The following is a 23,866-nucleotide window of genomic DNA, read 5'->3' on the forward strand; positions in this document are numbered from 1 at the left end:
TAAGCTCCTGCATATTACCTATCTTTCAAGATGCCACAGCTGTGCAAGCCAAGTGTGCAAATCTGCTGGATTTCTTTCAGGCTCAGTGTGGCACGGTATCTCCCAATATATGTCTAAATCATTCCTCAATCATCGTTTTCTTCTTCGGGATTTTCATAACGCATATATGAGAACATACGGTATACGCTAACAGAGGAAACACTATTTAAAATAGTTTATTTCTGCATCTATCTATCTACCATATAAGTGTTAATACCTAATATATTTTTGGCAAGTGGATGAATGATATATAAGCAAAAACCATTTAACAGCTATATAATTTTCATATTATCAAATAAAGATTCCAAGGGTACAGAGAAGATGCAGTGTTACATAAACAGGACATCAATTCAGCAAATGTTCCCATTTCCTGCTATTGAGTCTCACTAGTCCTACTCCTACCTCATGCTGCTAAACCCAATACTGATGAAATTGTCTCTAAGATTTCTAAGAAAAAACATTTAAGTATTTGATTGTGGCCTTCAAGGGCACGTAATGTTTTTAATCTAATTTCATCTCATTTTAATCTAATTTGATCCAAATGTTTGGTGTTAAGTTTTAGTTGAATTAGTTAGTGTCTGGCTTACTTTGATAGCATACTGAGAACACCCAATGGCGTGCACACAGCAGAGCGTTTCTTCCCACAGTTAGTCCAAAACCACAACCAGACGACTCTGAATTCTGCTTATCTTTTTTCTTCTCTCCACAATTTAGCAGTGGATTGGTGCTCCCCACCACATCCTCAAAATCTCTTAGCTACCACTGTCTGAGCACTGAGAAGAACATGCTCATTTAGACAATCCTACCGGTAGTATTGATGAATCGTGTCTCCTTACAGTAAATGGTCTCTAATATGAATGTCCTAAAGTTGACAACAACAAAGACCTATACATATCCTTAAAAAATGTCTTCAAGTCAAAAAGAAAACAGACTTAAAACAGTGAATGAATTACCTTCTCAGGAGGTGCTGTTACCACTAAAACCAGAAAAGAGAGATGAGAATTAGTACAGGGAGCACAACCCACTCATCAGACTTCAGATTTCAAAGGGAATTAGGAAGCCAGCATCTCCCCGGCCCAATTACAAAGCAAATTAAGTCAAATGCAAAATGCCAATCACCTGCCACATGGGAGGATTTTAGGAATGAGTGAGGGAGAACTTTTTGTGTATTCAGCTACCAAGGCTCAGAGATCAAAGGTTCAGAGCCGTTCATTCAAAATTAAGAAAATGAACCTCAAGTTTAAAGAAAACACTTCCGGAAACATTGTTTAATGCTTAATCTTGGGCTTGGGGTATTTCCCGTGTCTTAGAAAACCAATGTTTCCAGGGTTCAGAAATCCATCTCATGTCAGTGTTAAAAAAGAGAATGACATTGTTCATAGAGACATGAAAATGGGTACTGCATTTTTTTAACATAATCCAGTTTTTAACGAAGGCTTCTGATTATTTTCATGCTCACTCACTGGAACAAAAGCCACACCTCATAAGCCAGTAAGAGGCAATTGTAACTTAGCATCAATATAATTAGCAACTTAAGTATTACTCAATCAGCCGTGTTATTGTGGTGGGGTGAAGTCTTTGTATTTTTTGAAATGATTGTTTTCATTAAGCAATTCCTAGCACTAGTCAACAACTTTGTTTATTACTTGGAATTTTCTGAGTCACTTTGTCTCCTTAACTATTAGCAAATAAGTTGGATGCATTAATTCCAGGAAGAAATGAGCCTACCAGATAAATTAAAAACACTATTCTTCTGATGGGAGGAAGCTGTCTTTCTACCCTATGAAACCCATTGTTAAGGAATTCGAGAGGCAACCATACTTGTACCCATCTCCTTTCAAGAGACAGAGGATGAGCAACCTATCCCAGTGGTTTTCAACCTTCCCAACGCTGCCTTTTAACCCCCCCTCATGTTGTGGTGACTCCTGACCACATAATTAGTTTTGGTGTTACTTCAAAATTGTAAGCTGGCTATGGATATGAACCACAGTGTGAAGGTATGATATGCGGGGTGGTCTTAGGAGGCCCCTGTGAAAGAAATGTTCAACCCCCAAAGAGGTTGTGACCCACGGGCTGAGATCTGCTGACCTTGGTCGACAGAGACAATATCACGTGAGGTCCTACTTGCTCTGCCTACCCCAGGAGTAATTACAGCACAGTGAGTGAACCAGTGGGAAGAAATAAGCCTGAAGGCGCCAATGCTCAGAGCTCAGGACAACCCCTGCCACTAGGGAAGGAGGTTATGCCAAGCTCCCGCATGATTTATGAATGGGCAACTCTTTACCCAAGAATTAATGGCAAACGCCAAAAGAGCTTTTCGTTTTATTTTTACGTTTTGTGAGGAAATAGATACATTTCTTATAGACCCAAAACTGTTCCATTTTTCAGGAACAAGTCTTTTCTGTGGTAATCACACAGAATACACTATACACTAAGGAGAGAAGAAAATCTCTCTTGGGGAAGGGGTAGGGCTGCAGAGACTGTCAAAACTAGAGATCACTAGACTTTCTGCCCTTAGTCATGGGTCCCATTATACACTTTTTATGACATGCAACAAGTCAGGTCTATGTCTTGAATTTCTCACAGGGTAAATGAAAGGACTTTACCCCGGCCCTCCCAGATTCTTGAACTGACAGGTTCCTACTTTCCTGCCTGTAACCTGGCAGTATCCCATACCTGCCTGCTACCACCTCCCAAAAGCTCAGCCCATGTTTCGACGTGTTTAAGCCTGTGGATTCTCCTTTATGCACCAGAAATCTGGACACAGAAATGAACCTGCACTATTCCCTGAAGATGAAAATCCCTCTCCAGGAGTAAACATTAAGCTAGTGTAGCTCTGGAATTCACATGGAATATTGTTACCTGGTAGGTACACACACCACAGCAGTGACTCTCAATCAGGGAAAATGGTCCATACTGGACCTAAGGATGTATTCAATGTTCGGGTACCTTTTTAGTATAGAGTGTGTGTGTGTGTGTGTGTGTGTGTGTGTGTGTGTGTGTGTGTGTGTGTGACATAAAAGTCAAAGAACATTCACTGCTGAACATCCTACATCACCCAGTATAGCTTCCTCACCCATTAAAGAATTACGCACTTGAAAATGTCACCATCGTTAAGGATAAGAGCCATGCTCTAAAGGGACAAAAAACAAACACAAAAGTACAGACACAGAAATGGATGGCTAGAACCCACACCCAACAAGTAGGCTCACCTTCAGGCTCTGCCACTCCCGGCCCATGTTCCCGCGAGGAGGTCAGGGCCTCCACAGGCTCTTCCTTGGCTGGGAGAGGTGGAGGATGAGTACTTTTAGCAACAGGTTGAGTGTTCTTTGGCTTGACAAATACAGCTTCTTTACCTATATGCTGATGGATTGGCCTGCGTCTATGAATGCCAGAAACCGTATAACCCATTCCACCAGGACAGATTTCCTTAAAAGCAGCTAGATTTGGGATGGGAAAATATTCCTTTTAAAAATCTAACAGTACACATTTAACAGAGGAAAATATCATGATGAATATCTCTTAATAAATCATGGCTAATATAGGTACATTTCAAAACTTCAGAAACAGACGCAAAACGTAAGCAGACTGCTTAAATTTCTGATAGACTTGCATATTTACAAGAAAATTTCAACTTTTACTTTAAACACTTATTCATCTATTAATTCCTTATCCTACCAAATTAGAACATATATTTAGCATGAATTTTATATATTGTATGTATATGCTAGCAGCCAATATGCTACTATGTAGACTACATTATATATGTAAACTATACTACATAAAAAGATATGTAATATACTAGGAGTCGTTTTAAGTACAGGTGACAGCTACTAACATGTGAGTATGTAATATCACTAATAGTCAGGTTTTCTCCTTCCCCCCTGCTTTTGTGCTTTCACTGGTTGCTAATGAAGAACTCAGTGGACATCTAAGTTAAATGACAAGAAGGGGTTCACTATATTCAGGGACATGGGGCTCTGAAACCCTCCTGACTTGTGTCCAGAGGACTCAGCCAGCATGTTACATCTGGCATGGGGTTACTGGTGATGAAGGGGCAGAGAGGGGACAACTGCTTTTGAAGAGGACCTTCAGGTATTGAGAAGAAAGCCACACCATAAGGACAAGTCAGAGGCTACAGACAGAAGCCAAAGCAAGAAGTACATGCCAGACCAATCTGTGTGTGTGACCACAGAGAGCTCTGGTCAAGGACAACCAGCAAATCTGGTCAGATTTATTGCGCAGAGGACAATGGGACATTCTGTACCATTGTAATCATCACCCTTGTCAGGAAAAAAAATGTCTTTAAAATGTCCTTTTCCCCCCTCTGAGTGGACTGGGTACAATGTGTGATTTGCAGACCTCCAACAGCAAACCCTGGGGCTGGTGGAGTGTGGCAGACAGATGCAAATTCCACATAATCCCTGGGTTGTTGGGGTTGGAAGCAAATTGCCAAAAGCAAACAAGGGGACTTATGGTAAGTCTTTGTTTCTACTTTTAAAAGTAAAAGTAAAATAAGTCATTTTTCATTTTCACCAAACCAAAAAAAAATCATCTATTGAATGTACAGGCCTAGAATTAGTCCTTAATAAAAAGGAAACTCTACAATATTCCCTTAAAGCTGAAATACTGATTTCTGAGGATTCACCCACTCAACTGTGGAATCTACTAGGATAGAGAATTCTTAATTAAAAAAAAAAATGGATAGTTCCAGAGCAAAGGATGGTTTTCTACCAAAGCACATATTTGATTAAAATCATCACATGAGCAAAACGTAAATACAAAAAAATCTATGATTGATATCATAATACAATTTAGTTATTGTAGTTTGGGAAGCAGCCCTGATGGGCTTTCCTCATCTTAGTTATACTTCATGTAAGGATTAAAACTCGGCCAAAATTGACCTTAAGGAGACATGGGGGCCTATGAATGACAAAGCTTTGTTAGTAATGAGTGTGGTAGAAGGCACAGGAGGGTGCTAGTGCCAATGGATGGAATCTAAAATCATGCAATCTATCAATTCACCGACAATAAACTGTTACTTTTGCCGCAGTTGTTCCTTTTGACTCTAACCACTACCAAAGGTGAACTATGATACTAAAATTGACATTTAAATCCTGTCTACTTTTGTGTGATCTACTACACAATGTTCTGTAAAACACTACATGGCCCTGGAGTTTTAATGCACTTTCTTATAAGGGAAGTTCCTCTAAAGTAAGCAATTCATTGTGATGCTTGGCAGCTACACCATGCCAGTGAAATAGAGGCCACACCTTCCTTGATCATATGATGCCCGATGCTTGCAGATCATGTCTCAGTTTTCTACCATTGAACTCCTGACTCCGCTTGGGAGTTTATTGATTCCATGGTACAATTACATTATCTAGAGAAATGTATGCTCTCAGAGCACAGGTAATTATGAACCAAACTGTACTCAACTTATTAACACTTGACGCCCTTCACAGTTCAATGTGGTTTTGGCAGGATCTCTGGAGTTATCTTTGTAGAGTAAATTGAAAATTGAATACAATTCTTTGTGTTTCCCATTAGAAAAATCAAGTGCAATTTTAATAACCAAATAAATAAATCAAATGTCTACTAGGCCATTACTATAAAGCTAAACAGTGGGCAGTGAACCACAAGGAAAGCACACAGCCCAATACAGCTTACTGGTTCTTATACTTAAATATCAGTCCTCAAGTTCTAGAAGCTGATAATAAAATACAAGGGTTTATCTTCTTAGCTTAACATGTAAAGAGAAGACCATAAATAATGGGGGATTCCTATGTACATTTTCTTTTTTTTTTTTTTTGTTTTGTTTTTTTGTTCTTTTTTTTTTTTTTTTTTTTTTTTCGGAGCTGGGGACCGAACCCAGGGCCTTGCGCTTCCTAGGTAAGCGCTCTACCACTGAGCTAAATCCCCAGCCCCTATGTACATTTTCTTATCTGACTTGAGCTTCTCCAACTAGGCTTTCTTCAGAAATAATACAAACACAAAACGCCATTAAAAACTAAACTCAAGAAACCTAAAGTAACCCAAGCTGCTGAAGTCATTTGTTCCTGTAGCTGGGAACATTCACGTGCATATAGTTGGTTATGACTTACCTGTGCCCGGGAGGGGACATTTCTCACACTGTGGGCCCCAGGCCTTGCCCACACTACAACAGCAGATCTGCTTGGTGAGGTGAACAGAGAGAGGGTGCATACACTGCCTCCCAGGACTGACGAGGCGGTAGCAGGGCCCTTTCTCTTCTGAGATCATAGGGGGATCCGCTAAAGAGAGAGACAAGCCTGATGTCACTGAAGAAACGAGCCATATCAACTTAAAGTTAAAGCCAGATGGTCCTAACAGCATGGATGCAAAACCGTGCTTTAAGGAAAATCCATCTAGATTAGGGGAATCATTCATTTTTGTTATGTGTCCATTCACTAAATCAGAGTCAGAGCACCAAATACTCTAACTAGTTATTCCTGTCTCTGTCTGGATTCTATTTTTAACAAATATTAGTATAGGAATGTGTGCATAAGTTAAACATTTCCATTAACAGCTAGCTGTCCAACCAACCCAGACATCTATGATTAATCACAATTTTGACAAACTGTTTTCCGAGACTGGGGTAAAAATTGGTACTAAGACAACAGTTGATGAAGGTCCAGGCACCATGGAAAATCAGGAGCATGGTTAGTACTACAAACCAGCAGCTGGAGAGCCGTCGGAAACTCAGGGGTTCTCACCCAAAGCCAGAGAACATACATGGCACAGGGGGAGTGGCTGCTGATCTGCTGAGATACACAGTCCCAAGGCCACAAGCACAGCAGAGCAGGCAAGGTCTAAAGCCCTCACTCTATGCTGCAAAGGGAGCCAAGCTGTTACCATCCAACTCCATCTCCTCACCCTCATCTTCTACTATAAATTAGTAGTGAGTGCTCTTCATTCAAGCGCCTGGCACATGAGGCAGAGTTGAGAGCAGGATGCAGCCTTGCCTTCCAGGTGTGCATCTCTTAGTGCATGCATGGCTGGGCTAAGTGCTACAGGACCAAATTGGGTCCGAGTCCACCCTGCCAAGTCAGCTGCAGGTTGGTGGCCTCCTGTCTGTTTCCCCATCTTGGCCATATCTCTTCTCTTTTCATGATGTCATCCCAATCTGCCTTTCCTCTAGCCCCTGGTACTCACGATTCGATCCAACTTTTTGCCCTTCCTGCTTAGATCCACACTTTCACCTTTCCAACAGGACTGACTTCCCGGGTTAGAGGCTCTGAGAATATTCTGAATAATTAAGTCATATGGCGGCGGAAGATGCAAGGGACATGGCTGGCTCTAAAATGTGGAGTTACAGCTTACCTGTCCCGTTAATTTTCAGGATATCTGCTGTGTGATGATGTAATTGGGAAATGTACCCTACAGTTTGCACCATTTGAAAACTTTGTCCCTTTTATTGTTGAGGATAGCTTTAGCTATCCTGGGTTTTTTGTTATTCCAGATGAATTTGCAAATTGTTCTGTCTAACTCTTTGAAGAATTGGATTGGTATTTTGATGGGGATTGCATTGAATCTGTAGATTGCTTTTGGTAAAATGGCCATTTTTACTATATTAATCCTGCCAATCCATGAGCATGGGAGATATTTCCATCTTCTGAGGACTTCTTCAATTTCTTTCTTCAGAGTCTTGAAGTTCTTATTGTACAGATCTTTTACTTGCTTGGTTAAAGTCACACCGAGGTACTTTATATTATTTGGGTCTATTATGGAGGGTGTCTTTTCCCTAATTTCTTTCTCGGCTTGTTTCTCTTTTGTGTAGAGGAAGGCTACTGATTTATTTGAGTTAATTTTATACCCAGCCACTTTGCTGAAGTTGTTTATCAGCTTTAGTAGTTCTCTGGTGGAACTTTTGGGATCACTTAAATATACTATCATATCATCTGCAAATAGTGATATTTTGACTTCTTCTTTTCCGATCTGTATCCCCTTGACCTCCTTTTGTTGTCTGATTGCTCTGGCTAGAACTTCAAGAACTATATTGAATAAGTAGGGAGAGAGTGGGCAGCCTTGTCTAGTCCCTGATTTTAGTGGGATTGCTTCAAGTTTCTCTCCATTTAGTTTAATGTTAGCAACTGGTTTGCTGTATATGGCTTTTACTATGTTCAGGTATGGGCCTTGAATTCCTATTCTTTCCAGGACTTTTATCATGAAGGGGTGTTGAATTTTGTCAAATGCTTTCTCAGAGTCTAATGAAATGATCATGTGGTTTTGTTCTTTCAGTTTGTTTATATAATGGATCACGTTGATGGTTTTCCGTATATGAAACCATCCCTGCATGCCTGGGATGAAGCCTACTTGGTCATGGTGGATGATTGTTTTGATGTGCTCTTGGATTCGGTTTGCCAGAATTTTGTTGAGTATTTTTGCGTCGATATTCATAAGGGGAATCACTATCCCTGAACTCAAGCAGTATTACAGAGCAATAGTGATAAAAATTGCATGGTATTGGTACAGAGACAGACAGATAGACCCATGGAATAGAATTGAAGACCCAGAAATGAACCCACACACCTATGGTCACTTGATTTTTGACAAAGGAGCCAAAACCATCAAATGGAAAATAGATAGCATTTTCAGCAAATGGTGCTGGTTCAACTGGAGGTCAACATGTAGAAGAATGCAGATCGATCCATGCTTATCACCCTGTACAAAGCTTAAGTCCAAGTGGATCAAGGACCTCCACATCAAACCAGACACACTCAAACTAATAGAAGAAAAACTAGGGAAGCATCTGGACCACATGGGCACTGGAAAAAATTTCCTAAACAAAACACCAATGGCTTACGCTTTAAGATCAAGAATCGACAAATGGGATCTCATAAAACTGCAAAGTTTCTGTAAGGCAAAGGACACTGTGGTTAGGACAAAACAGCAACCAACAGATTGGGAAAAGATCTTTACCAATCCTACAACAGATAGAGGCCTTATATCCAAAATATACAAAGAACTCAAGAAGTTAGACCACAGGGAAACAAGTAACCCTATTAAAAATGGGGTTCAGAGCTAAACAAAGAATTCACAGCTGAGGAATGCCGAATGGCTGAGAAACACCTAAAGAAATGTTCAACATCTTTAGTCATAAGGGAAATGCAAATCGAAACAACCCTGAGATTTCACCTCACACCAGTGAGAATGGCTAAGATCAAAAACTCAGGGGACAACAGATGCTGGCGAGGATGTGGAGAAAGAGGAACACTCCTCCATTGTTGGTGGGATTGCATACTGGTACAACCATTCTGGAAATCAGTCTGGAGGTTCCTCAGAAAATTGGACATTGAACTGCCTGAGGATCCAGCTATACCTCTCTTGGGCATATACCCAAAAGATGCCCCAACATATAAAAAAGACACGTGCTCCACTATGTTCATTGCAGCCTTATTTATAATAGCCAGAATCTGGAAAGAACCCAGATGCCCTTCAACAGAGGAATGGATACAGAAAATGTGGTACATCTACACAATGGAATATTACTCAGCTATCAAAAACAACGACTTTATGAAATTCGTAGGCAAATGGTTGGAACTGGAAAATATCATCCTGAGTAAGCTAACCCAATCACAGAAAGACACACATGGTATGCACTCATTGATAAGTGGCTATTAGCCCAAATGCTTGATTTACCCTAGATGCCTAGAACAAATGAAACTCAAGACGGATGATCAAAATGTGAATGCTTCACTCCTTCTTTAAAAGGGGAACAAGAATACCCTTGGCAGGGAAGAGAGAGGCAAAGATTAAAACAGACACAGAAGGAACACCCATTCAGAGCCTGCCCCACATGTGGCCCATACATATACAGCCACCCAATTAGACAAGATGGATGAAGCAAAGAAGTGCAGACCGACAGGAGCCGGATGTAGATCGCTCCTGAGAGACACAGCCAGAATACAGCAAATACAGAGGCGAATGCCAGCAGCAAACCACTGAACTGAGAATAGGACCCCCGTTGAAGGAATCAGAGAAAGAACTGCAAGAGCTTGAAGGGGCTCGAGACCCCATATGTACAACAATGCCAAGCAACCAGAGCTTCCAGGGACTAAGCCACTACCTAAAGACTATACATGGACTGACCCTGGACTCTGACCTCATAGGTAGCAATGAATATCCTAGTAAGAGCACCAGTGGAAGGGGAAGCCCTGGGTCCTGCTAAGACTGAACCCCCAGTGAACTAGACTGTTGGGGGGAGGGCGGCAATGGGGGGAGGGTTGGGAAGGGAACACCCATAAGGAAGGGGGGGAGGGGGATGTTTGCCCGGATACTGGGAAAGGGAATAACACTCGAAACGTATATAAGAAATACTCAAGTTAATAAAAAAAAAAATGTAAAAAAAAGAAAACTTTGTCCCCAGTTGGCAGTGCTGTTTGGGGAAGTTTAGGTGGTAAAGCTTTTGCTTTGAGATTACACACACACACACACACACACACACACACACACACACACACACAAACACACACACATACACACATACACACACACACACAGAGAGAGAGAGAGAGAGAGAGAGAGAGAGAGAGAGAGAGAGAGAGAGATATGCATACACACATGCATCTTGTGGTTCAAGATGTGAGTTCCCAGTTTTCTGATTCTACTGCTATGCCTGATGCTTGCTGACTTGCTGTCCCCAACACTATGGACTCTAACCCTTTGGAAATGTAAACCAAATTAAATCTTGTATTCCTTAAGTGGCCTTGGTTATAGTGTTTTATCAGCACTATGCAATAAAGATAATTAATGCACTTGTCTTTCCTGACCCTTTTTTTCACATTTTCATTTACATAACAATTTTATGGGTTTATGGAAAACTCATTCTGATTGGAAATAATAACTAAGTTTGTGTATGAACAAGGCTAAGCAATACGGTATTTAAACGGATACAGATGTCTGTTGTTTTAGGTGTTGTCTGGGTTTTATTGTTATTTTACACAACATTGATATTTAAGCCAGAGGACTTTGACTGAAGCTGTTTATCCTCTATGATATGAGTGGGCTTCATCCAATCTGTTCACACATTTACAGGAAAAAAAAATACTGATCTGTATTGAGCAAAAATAAATTCTGTCAGTCAACTCCTTTCAGGAGCGAGCTATTACATCAGCTCTTCCCCAGTGGAAAGTCTGCCACCTAGTCTGTAGATTTTAGACCCTTCATTCTCTGTACTTATGCTAACCAGTCAGTTGAAATCAATGCAACCTCCTCTTACTTATGTAAAAACATGTATGATATGCATGCATGTTCACACTTATGAGTGTATGCATTAACATATAAGAAAGTATATTCACTAGTATTTATTTTGTCTATGGGAGGGGTATTTCTTTCAAGGCTCATGCACACACACTTATCCTGTTGGTTCTGGTTTTTTGTTTGTTCATTTGTTTGTTTGCTTAATGCTAAATTATGTGCTGGCCAACCCTCCACTTTCTTACTTATAAAGAATAGGGTCAGTGTGCACACTCCCCTATGATATTCTAAATCCTTGGCACACAGTAGACCAGAATGTATGTTCAGACACCTATAATAATACAAAACCCAGTTCTCTGTGTTCTATCAAGTCCATGTGTGTCCATCTCAACCATTACTTAGTAACAGAAGTTCAACCAAGAAAAAAGAGACACCACCTGCCGTGCTCCCAGGGACTAAATCACCAACCAAAGAGTACATGTGGAACGACCTATGGCTCCAGCCACATATGTAGCAGAGGATGGCCTTGTCGGACATCAGTGGGAGGCGAAGTCCTTGGTCCTGGGAAGTCTCGATACCCCAGTGTAGGGGAATGCTAGGGCAGAGGTGGGAGTGAGTAGGTGGGTGGAGGAGCACCCTCATAGAGGAAGGGGAAGGAAGGATAGGATAGGGGGTTTCCAGAGGGGAAACCAGGGAAGGGGATAACATTTGAAATGTGAATAAATAAAATATCCTCCCCCCCAAAAAAAAGAAAAGAAAAGAAAGATATTACAAGTGAACTCAGGGTTGAAGGATGGGAAGTAGATGAAAAAACAGAACATCCCTGAAGATTCCAAACCCACACAAGCACTGAGGGTGTGGATCAGTGGTAAAGCATGCGAAGGCCATGAGTTCAATCTCTCATAAAGAGAGAGAGAGAGAGAGAGAGAGAAACCCAACAGAACAAAATAAGCAAAATAGCCTTCCCAAAGTATGCCTACTAAAGCCAACTCTGCTGTGGCTTTTAAGAGAAGTGGTAGACAGAACTGTCTGGAACCTTCCCTCTCCTGCCCACGCTCTGGCTTCTGTGTGAGGAAGCTACAAAAGCTCAAAGGTCACAGACTAAAAGTAAAAAAAAAAAAAGCTTAGTGCAGTGTAATGGTTCCGTCTGTACTGACTGATGTCTTCCTCAGGCAGCATGGATGCAAAGGTTCCTACTGCCTCTGAACGTTCTACCAGACGGCTGTTCAGCTTAACGGTCAGCACACCTTTACTGTAATGGGCCTGAGGGTATGTATTTTAAGTGTTGTCAGACCCACAGTCCCTGTTCCAACTGCCTAACTTCACTATGATTACAACAAAAGCAGCCTTAGACAACAAACACATGGATATGGCTGCGTACCAATAAAACTTTATCTACAAATAAATATTTCCAGTAGGCTGGTTTTATTTATGGACTGCAGTTTTCCTTACTGCTGACCTAGAACCCCAAATCTGGCTGCCCAAATCATAGTTTTACATCTCGACTCTTGATTATTAGTTATGTGATCTGAAGAAGTTTCTAGAACTCTTTGCTTTAATTTCTAGTGTGTGTGACATGAACAATAATTACACATTTGATAAAGTGTGTGTGGGAAGACTAACTAGAAATCATATAAATGTGACTGACGTTTTAGAAAGGACTTGCCCTTCTTGTCTCATAACCTCTATGGTGATGGTAGAAGCTCCTGAGTACCTCTCCTCCTTGGCTTCCTGTGTCTGTCAAATAACTCCAAGTTCAAGGGTAGAAAACATACAAAACATCAAACGCCTCAAGGCAGTTTGTTTTGATCTGGGGTACTTTCCTGAATCTCAGCAGAGGCATAAAAACCTGCAGAAAAACGAGTGCAGCTCAGAAGGTAGAAAATCTTCCTCGATTTAGTCTACTCTTCTTCACATGACTGTGATAAGCTCAAGCTTTCACTTTGGCCCACAAGATAGGCAGGCGCAGGCTGGGAGGATACTGGTCCAGCTCCCTAAACCACAAGCACAGGTCTGAAGAGCCAGCAACTCTCAGCCATCTCTCTCCTCCTCTCTTCTTTTTGACTACAGGAAGTCAAAGGGCAGAGAGCGGGCTAGGCAAGACGAACAAATGACTGCACCCTTTAGGTGGGGTCAAAGAATGCAGGGGGTGTTTACCTCGAAGCAGCAGCATTCGGGAACACAGAGAGCTTCCCAGAGCTTCCCAAAGCTTCCCAGAGCTCCTTAGTGACTGCCAAGTACACTTCTCAAGAGTTCACCGAGTTAGCCCCGCATTATATGGCCCGGATATACCCCAATTTCATGCTGCTTAAGCAAATGCTGTCTCTACCACATGCTTGCACACTCAAGCTCTGGGGTGTGTACGTGTGCGTGTGTGTGTGTGTGTGTGTGTGCGTGTGCGTGCGTGTGTGTGTGTGTGTGTGTGTGTGTGTGTGTGTTCGCTCATTTCCCAATTTCTTTGCTACTGTCCCATGACAGTGAAGGATACACTATTTGTCCCCACTCACTGAGAACATCACATTCTCCCCTGATTCTTTCCACTGGCTATAGACCCCTCATCAGTTTCTTTATATAGTTCATCAACAAATCTGGACAGATAGGTACAAATCACAAATTCTTAAGGAATTTCACACACACACACACACACACACACACACACACACACCCATGATAGCACACGTGGTAAATTCACAGAGAAAAAAAAGAAAGAAAGAAACACATCTGTGACCTCCATGCTGGTAAAGGGCCCAGTTTTACCTCCGAGCTCTAAACTGGAACTTTACTAGCCACAAATATCACTTAATACTTATCATTTCAGCTGTTGCAGCTGACCCGTAAAATTGAATTATTTATTTTTCCAATAAGAATGGATGGTTGTTTAATAAGTTCAGAATTATTTGGGCAATGGCAAGGAAAATACATTCTAAAGAGCTGTGCAAGTGTTTCAAGATTCACATTGGCAGGTTTCTACAATTTCATTAAAACCTGGATGCCTGCCCTTCATGCTAGACATGAGATCTTGTCAAACTCTCACAGTCTGTGGCTGGTTCTCCAAGTTTACCTAATGTGCAACCTTCATTGTGAGAATTCTAACCAGACTGTGTAAGATAAAACTGCACTTACAACAAACACTGTATCAAAGGTTTTGTTTTATTTTTAACAATAATTACTGCTTACATTAGAACCTGTTTAAATATTCATTTATATAGTTCCAAGTACTTGAAAGATACCTCTAAATTATCTGGATATTATCAACAATTTTGTTTGTTCCCTAACATTCCAAATCTTTCCATCGGTTTTCAAATGTGCCTTGTATGAAAACTTCATAGTCTAATTTAACAAACTCCAAAATGCCCTCTGGTTAGGTGCCTTTCTGCTTCAGGTAAGAACCAACCATAAAAGAACACAGAGAGAGAAAACGAGAGAGGAAGAAAAGACTTACGTGCCCAATTTCCTAATCTGCATTTGTCAGTTTTGAAAGGAAAACAGGAGTAATTAGTAACAGCATTTCAAAAGGCTTAAATCCAGCAAGCAGGACTGTCAGTTTTTCATGACTTCATTTCCTCTCTAGCACAGCTCAGAGAACAATAAACTAGACTTAAGCTGAAAGGCCAAGTCCTCATGAAGACTGTTTTCACTCGATCGAATGTGAGGCAGCTTAATAAACACCAAGTCTACATCAGAATAAAGTCAAAGTGCCTAGCTGGACAGGCACAGGCAGAACGGTTCTTAAAGTTACCTCACCCTGCTGTCAAGTTTTTAAGTTTTGTATGAACATATACTGTTTTTTGTTTGTTTGTTTTTTAATGTGGAGCACTGGCTGCTCTTCCAGAGGACCCAGGTTCTATTTCCAGCACCCACAAGACAGCTCACAATTGTCTGCAACTCCAGTTCCAGAAGGTCCAATGTCATCTTCTGGCTTCTGTGGGCACCAGGCATACATGTGGTACAAAGATATGCATGAAGACAAAACACCCATAGACATTAGAATACAGACTGATATTTCTTAGTCTGAATTTAAAGCTAGGGAGAGAACTTATTTGGAAAGTGTTCACCCTGCAAGCATAATAACCTGAGTCTGATCTCTAGAGTTCACGGAAGAAAAAGCCAGGTGTGTGGCAACTGCTAATAATCCCAGTGCGGAAGAGGCAGAGACAGGTGTATCCCTGGGACTCACTGGCCAACCAGTCTAGCCTAGTTGGTAAGTTCCAGGCCAGTGAGAATCCTTGTCCCCAAAAAGCAAGATAAATGGTACCTGAGATATGATACTTGAGGTTGTTCTCTAGTCTAAACACATACATCACACACACACACACACACACATATGCTACACACATGCATGCAATGCACACATGCATACAGTCAGTACACAGCACATATGCAGAGCAAACACACATATATCCATGTGCATATGCACACACACAGGTTATCCTCTTTAAGGTTTTTTATCTCAAGTGCCTCCAAACCTAATTGTCAGACAGATCATGTAATGATCACATAAATGACTATACTGGATTCGTTTTCATGAAGACATGGCCTATTTGGTGAAATCGTATTTCAATATTATGTGGCTTCACTGGAGACTTTTACCTTTACTCTTTAGGAAAGAAAACCCTAGGGACATTCCTTAACTAGTAGCATCACTTTGAGGGCCTTTTGTAGATTTAGAGGACATCAGAGCAGAGCCAGAAAATCTGAAATGTGCAGACTTTGAAATGATTTTCCAGGCTTTTCTAACTGAGAGAGTACAGTGAAACTTCATAAAAACAGACTCCAGTGACTCGGGATTTGCAGTAATTAAAGGCAGAAGCTGAGGCCAAGCTTGATTTAACCTAAAGGTTTAAATATTTATGAAGGAAAAAAAAGTCTGTTTTTATCTCCCAAAACAACAAAAGACTGATACACCTATTTAAATAACTCCCTCTCTCCCCCTCCCTCAATTCTTCTTTCCTCCCTCCCTCCCTCCCCCCCTCCCTCCCTTCCTTCCTTCCTTTGTTCCTTCCCTCCTCCTCCCCTGTCTTCTGTTGCTCTTGTTTGATTTTCATTTTTGAGACAGGGTTTCTTTGTTTAGCCCTGGCTGTCCTGGAACTGTCTCATACTGTAGACTAGGCTGACCTTGAATACAGGAATCCACCTGCCTCTGCCTCCTGAGTGCTGGGATCAAAAGTATATGCCACCATAGCCTTTCGAACTCTTCATTTTCATCCAAGTCTGTTCCCTCTTGTGATTCTGCCCTATTCTGAGTTTTAGTGTGAAGTATTTTTGAATGCAGTTAAAAAATGCATCATGGAGAAATTCCCATAGTATAAATGTAGTTTACTAAATTGAGTTGGTCTCCTTACTCTTTCCATTTTCTACTAATGATATTTTCTTTTTTTTTCTTCTTTTTTCTTTCCTTTTTTTTTTTTTTTCGGAGCTGGGGACCGAACCCAGGGCCTTGCGCTCGCTAGGCAAGCGCTCTACCTCGCTAGGCAAGGGCTGAATCCCCGACCCCGATATTTTCAATATTAGTTGAATATTTTCTTCTTTTAGATAACCCCCAAGACACATGGTTAAAATATAGAAAGGCGAACTGATTACTACTTACGCACACAACTTGAAAAGGTAGGGTCAGGCCCAAATCCCATTTTGCAGGAGCATCTGTAGCTGCCCATGGTATTCAAACACTCCCCATTAGGGCATACGCCTTGGAGCTGACATTCATTAATATCTGCAAGAAAACACCAGCCTTTTAGATGGAGCAACCAAGCCCCAGTGTGCAGATTCTGGGTGTACTCATGTTCAATTTCTGTCTCACTGTAATAGTTGCAGTTCAAGTTAACAAAAGAACAGTAGGATTGAAGGAATTAAAATTCCAATGGCCAAATTGCAGAGGCATTTTAAGCCAGCAACATGGCTGCTCTGACAAGAGATCACATTCAAAGACTTTCAAGGTCCAGCCAGAAGGCGGATATGCCATGGATTATCATTTGATCTGGCTAGAATACAGACATGCTTTTAGTACACATCTTTAATCCCTTAACGATAAACGTAAGGTTAGTCTGTAGAAGGAAGCAGCCATTTTTAAAAGTGATGTGTAATTGAAAGGCAGGTAAAGTGATGAATCAGAACAAAATCTGACAGAATGAGTCAGAGATAGGGTACACCCAACTCCTAGGAGAACAGAATAGGAAAGAGGCTATTTAGGATAGCAAGGGAGAGGAAGGGTGCAAGGTGTGTAGCAGTTTTAAAAAGACTCTACAGAGAGACCAAGCTAAGTGTACGTGAAGACAGAACAAGCCAAAAAACGAGAAGGAGCAAGATTAGAACAGATTGCCAGAGTTAGTTTGAGGCCAAGCAGAGCAATTCGGTCAGAAGTCGCAAGAAGCCGGTTTGGATCAAGTAGTATGAAGAGGAGTTTTGAGCCAAAATAGTTGAGTTGAACCAGCCAGCCAGAGTTCAGAAAGAACAAGAAAAGTTGAGCTTATTTAGCAGTAAGTCTCCGAGACAACGATTTCACCTGGTCAATAAAAGTTACTTTTATACTGAATCTCTATTAAACATCCGCAGTTGTATTATTAGTTCTGATACATATACTATACTCCAGGTTCTGTCTTAGGTGCTGAAAATGTACTAGCGGATAAAATTGACCAACAGGGTCACCTTTACAAAGCTTTTGTGTTGGTGTATTCTAAGCACTATGGAGTATACAGGGGGGCAGCAATCCTCAGTCTGGAGGCATTGACATCCTAGATGTGCATAAAAAAAGGTGAACTGTGAAAGCTGTAAAGAATAATACATGTTACCTAAACTAGAACTGTCACAAACTGACATTCAGTTCTGAAATTGCTTATAGAGACAGTCAAGAGCTACCAAAAGAAGTTAGAGGTAGTGTTGGGGAGGATGTGAGACTTCCTCAGGGTAGAAGGTGTGTGTGTGGGGGGGGTGGTTAGTGATGGGACTGGGTTAGAAAACATGGTCATATGGGTGGAGACAAAAGCATGAGCACAAGAGATCGACCAGGGGAAGGGATCCTGGAAATGGCAAATGACACCACTGAATGGGAAAAGGTTCAGTAAGGTAATTAGTTGGGAGATTAGGAAAACAGTGTTCCCAACAGCAGACTCCAGGGTAATTCACCTGGCCTGGCCAGCACATGGCTTGGTGAAGAGAGGATATAAAATAAGCCACTGAAGGAGTAGTGTAAATAGGACGTTTGTGATGAACCGTGTGGTTAACACTGGTTAATCAGGGAGGTGAGGAGGGCACAGTTCATTTTAAAAGTGAACTACTGACATGGCTTGGAATTCAACTGGGCAACCAAAGGCTGGAAAATAATGGAGAGGACTCGCAGGTGTCAGGGGCTTTAGTCTGAGAAAAGAGGAAAGGCTTCATTAAATGGAGAATGCCAGAAGGTGAGGGATTCAGTTTCACAGTTCAAGGTCATATGATAAAACCCAGGCAGAAATACCTAGCAGTAGAAGATTCTGGAATAAAGTAAAAGGAAATACTATGCCTAGAAACAGTGATACCCCATGGGCCAATCCCAGAGATAATCAGAAGGAGTTGAAAGAGAAGATACAAGTGTGGTGACTAAAATATAAAACAAAAGCTTTCATAGCCCCATGTAAAGGTAATCAAAAATGAAAAAAAGAATACATTAAAAATGAAAAACTAGTAGCCATTTTTATTTGATCCAGTGTGGGCAATGAAACTTAACAATTAACAGATGTTGGCTGTTAGCGCTTCTATGTCAAGTAACTTTTATGTCTTTCCATCAGGAATTCTTCTGCAATCCTTTTATAGAGCGTCTTAAACTTATTAATTTCCTAAATTAAGATTGGACACAATGATAGCAAAATATTACAGAATCTTCACATCAAAGTCAAAAACTTCCTTTGATAAATCATTACTTGAGAAAATATTATTGAAACATAAATTCTAGAAGAATTTCTAAGAAGTCATAGTTATCTACATTATAGATATTTCCTCTAAGCCATACACTTTTAACATTTCTAAATTTTTCGTTGTGTATATTCATTGTATGAGGTATTAGATTCCATGAGAACATTTTCATTTGAGTATATGTTGGATGTTGGTCAGTGTTTTTAGTTAATATGAGTGACAAAAATGTAACTGGCTGCATGATGTACAAATGAGAAATTAGTGCACATGTGTTCTATAAGATGTACAGAGTGACAACTGGATGCATCTGGAAACAGCTAAATTACAACCAGAAGAAGACCTGGTCCAGCACCTGATGGTCCTATTCTTTATCAAGCTGTGTACTGTGCTATAACAGTCTTTTATATGCAGCATATAATTGAAACTTTTCCCCCATAACTCATTCTTCTTAAGAAAACCACCATGAAGGACCAGGAAGAGTGCCAAGTCCAATTGGAGCTTACACAGTACAAGCAAAGACCTTATCACAGGATCCAAGTAAAGCCTGAGGTTTGGGTAGCCAGCCAGTTGTGATCCGAAACACTGGACAAAATCTCTACTCTTCTATTCCTCCCTCACATCTCTTCATGGTTACAATTGTTAGCCTTCTTCTATCCAGTGGCTTTTCTACAACACACTCCATGACCACTTCTTAGCAATTCCTCCTTTGTTACAAGGGTTTTAATGCATCTGTATTCCAGCCTCATTGTTGGCTGTCAGGTCAAGGTTGAAGGTCCTCTATTTTCTGAGTCATGTCTAACTGCCTCCGTTATAACAACAATTGCTTTGTTAAGGCAACCATATGCTTTCCAATGCTTCTCCTTTGGACCTCTTTACCACAGCTAGCAGCCTTAACCACAATGCCTTGGGACTTAGAAACTATGAGTTAAAAAGAAATAAGTGGGAATAACACTCGAAATGTATATAAGAAATACTCAAGTTAATAAAAAAAAAAAAGAAACAAGTGAGAAGGACTGAGAGACCTACAGGTGTAAATAGAACAGGCAAGCTGGTAGGGGGAGGGGCATGAAGATTCCCCTGGTTTCCACTACTCTGGTCATGTTGGGCCACCAGTACTCTGACTGCCACTGCCCCAACTGACCCTAGGAACCTTGCTTGAAATATGGCCTTCCTGAACACACTCACAATTGCCAGGAAGACTCCTGCTTTCTTCAGCAGCTGGTTGGTGTATATCTTAGCATATTTTCTCCAACATCACAATTAAAGATTCATTCTATTTTGAACTTTCTTCTATTTATTTTATATACACTAAAATGTCTCCATCTGAACTACACAGCTAAATGTCCTAAAGTGTGCTAGTTATATGAAAGGGTTTAGTGGAAGAAAGAGAAAGAAATGTTGTAATTAAAATACAATCTCAAAAATAAACAAACAAGAGAAGAAATACAAGTGCGCATACACTATGTGGTCATTATCAAGGTCATAATTAATAACATTCCCAAGAGGTCTTGAGAGATGACTTGGAGGTTAAGAGCGAGTACTACTATTGCAGAGGACCTCAGTTCAGTTTCCAACACCTTGTTGGCTACTCACCCCCAACTCAAGTGTCAAGGAGACTGGACACTCTTTGGCTTCTACAGTCACCCGAATTCATGTACATACCCACATAGAGACATGTACATAATACATATAATTAGAAATAAATGAATAAATAAATTTTTTTAAAAAATTTCATTACCTCAGAGAGTGTCCCAGGTGATATCACAGTACCCACGGCTGGCAATTATTATGACTGCTGTCACCATGCCTATTCTTTAATTGCACATAAAATGAATAGTATTGTTCATTTGATCTAACTGTCTTACTATTTACTATACAGTGCTTCAGTGCTGTTATATATAGTAGCTGAGTCTTCGCATTGTGTGTTGGATGTTATTCTGTGAGGAAACCGAACCTAACCATTCAGATACTACATCTGTTATTTCCCATTTGGGTCTGTTGTTATCAATTGTGGGCACTCACAAATACATGTGTGTACAAGTATGTATGGGAATAGACAGGAAGACTTCAGTACTCATTCTCTTGAGCATGTATTTACATGTTTATATTTATTTTAAATACTTGTTCAAAAGCTATGCCAATTTCCACTCCCAGCTGACAAGTCCTTGTCAACTTAGTATCAATCTTTCTATTAAATTCAGTCATTTTGGAAGAGCACAGTGTTGTGCCATATGGCTTTAGTCTGTTGTTCTCAGATGAGGACTGACACTGAATATTTTTTAAATACTTCTTAGCCATTTAAATGTCAATCCTTCTTCCTCTACAATGGAAACACGTACAGAGAGTGTTACAGGTTAGGGGGATTGCTGTCCTCTTGGGGCTTTGCTTTAATTTTGTTTGAAATGAGGTCTTACTCTGTAGTGCCAGACTAGTCTAGAATTTATTGTGCAGCTCATGCTGGCCTCAAACTCACAGAATCCTCCTGTTTCATCATTCTAAGTCCTAAGATTTCAGGTTTGAGCCACAATGCTCATATTTATGAGAGGGTTGAGGTTCTGTGACCCTCAAAGGGAGATATGGTCTAATTCTGCCCAGAGAGCATCTGGTTTTCACGGGGACTGGGAAACTCAAAGAGGATGGATACCAGAGATACTAACCATTCTTAAAGTAATCCCCTTGACAAAAGATTGTCCTGCCCAGACTTACAGTGCACACTAAAAATTTCAGATGTGGGGGGAAAACATTATAAAGTAAGGCAGTCTGAGGAACAGATGAAGTAAAAAGGACTACGTAACACTAAGACAGTTTGGTTTACTCCTCTATGTCTATATCAACAATGCACAAATCAAGTTTTGGGAAGGATTTCATTCACAAATTTTCAATACCCATAGGTAACACCCATACAAGCAAAAACTATATAGATATGAACTCTTTTTCCTTGCCATCCTTTTTCCCATCCCTCCTATATCTGGAGAAGTATGTAGAGAGTCTGTACCCTTTGTGCTAAAAGAAAAGTAAAAAGCAAAATATTCTTACAACTATTCATTCAGTGCTTCACAAGTTAATAAGAAACATGAGCAACTATTCAAAAGGCCTTCTGAGGTGGTTAAGTCCCTTTTAACTTTTCTAAATAAATGGAAGGGAACTGGAGATCCACAGGCAGATGAAGGACAAAACACAGGTTAAACTGAACGTACATCATCCAGATACAATAAGCTTAAGGACCACTCTAAGCAAAGAGGGTATGGAGCCAAAGTTTAACAACCATGTGAAATGTGACCGGCAAATTGTGAATTATAATTCCACCCAGACTTCAACTCCTAAGGCTATTTTCCTTATTTAAGAAAACCTTCTCCCAGCACCACATACATTCAAGAAGAAAATCTTCTAACTCGATTATAAACTATAAGTAGGCGACACTTGCCAAATACAATAGAGATCAGAAATCTCATATTTCACAGGGTCGACCACATTTCTTGAATATACTCAGACTAAGTCAAATGTACTTTACTACTCAGTTTAGAAAACAAAATAGGTGAACAACTGGGTTTACTCCTTTTTTTTCCCTCAGCAGGCCACCATTGTCTCTGAAAGTCCATAGGGTCCTATCTTCATTGGGAACAGCAGGACCATTACACATAGTACCACAATCGCCTGGCTTAAGAACCAAAACAGAGGGCCCAAGAGGGTGCACTCCTGTGGTCATCCACACACACAGTTCATCTCCAGCAGCTGTTGTGTTAGGCGGGCTAGGGCCTCACAGAGGCAGAGGGAAGAGGTATGCATGGCTCCGTGTCAAATAAGCAGCACTCGTGGAGCTACATAGAGCTCACAGAAAGATCTCCATTTTTCTCTCCTTACTGAAAACACTTGCAAGGGTTTCTACCTATACAGACTACCAGCGTAGCTCTGACTTTCTGCGAAGTTCAAGCATGCAGAACTGTGTAAGTGGTTGAAGACTGGCTAAATCGTATCACTTAACAACTAAGATGAATGGTCTTCTAAGAGCTGAGGGTATAACTCGGAGGCACAGTGACTGCCTAGTGTATGCAACGCCTTTAGTTTGATACCGAGTACTAAAGAAAAAAATGCCTTATAATCTATTGTTAGGAGCATAAGTTTCTTGTGCTCCCAGATAGTACTAGAGAAGCTAGGAATGTTAAACATGTAAGGGTTGTCTTTTCAAGAGAAGATTATAGCATCTTTTCTGCCCAGAAGGCTGGGAATGGAGATGAATAATAGTCTAGATGCCCCCTTTGAAATACCTGACTCCCCAAAGCACAACCAGCACTGGAAGTGGCTAACAGCCCAGATGACCTCTGCATTATCTGTACGACCAAGATTACACCAGATCCCCTGCAAGGCCCTTAAGATATCACATGTAGCCTATCTCTAGGACTCATCTTTATGGAAGAATTGGACTGTATTTGAGAAGAGTTTCAAAATAGTCATGCCTCCTAGGACACACAGAATTGTGTTATAGCAAAAAAAAAAAAAAAAAACAACAAAAAAAAACCTTTGGCCTAACTTGTACTGTACTTATATATGCCTAAAATAAACTGTGTGAGTCTGACTCTCAAAGTTTGAACCAAACTGCCTACAGCGTCACGCTGAACTGCTGTTCCTTCTTGCCTCACACGGATGGTTACTCTGCCAACTCCAGTGTTTGCAGAGACCACCACAGTCTATTAACTGGATGGCACAGAAATATAAAACTCAAGAAAAT

General features: G+C 40.7%; 1 protein-coding gene across 23 annotated transcripts in view; it reads right to left on the reverse strand.

Moving 5' to 3' along the window:
* The window catches only part of Ltbp1 (latent transforming growth factor beta binding protein 1), a 395,618-nt gene that overhangs the window by 113,935 nt on the left and 257,817 nt on the right, over positions 1 to 23,866 (reverse strand). For 9 of the 23 annotated variants that reach the window (XM_087554458.1, XM_087554456.1, XM_087554453.1 and 6 more), the window contains 4 exon segments: positions 16,844 to 16,966; positions 6,144 to 6,311; positions 3,252 to 3,479; positions 993 to 1,015 (listed from right to left, as the gene is read on the reverse strand). In XM_087554458.1, the coding sequence (XP_087410584.1) occupies positions 993 to 1,015; positions 3,252 to 3,479; positions 6,144 to 6,311; positions 16,844 to 16,966 (542 nt within the window). 23 annotated transcript variants of the gene reach the window in all.

This window comes from Rattus norvegicus, chromosome 6 (genome assembly GCF_021556685.1).
Source record: "Rattus norvegicus strain SHRSP/BbbUtx chromosome 6, alternate assembly SHRSP_T2T, whole genome shotgun sequence".
NCBI lineage: Eukaryota > Metazoa > Chordata > Mammalia > Rodentia > Muridae > Rattus > Rattus norvegicus.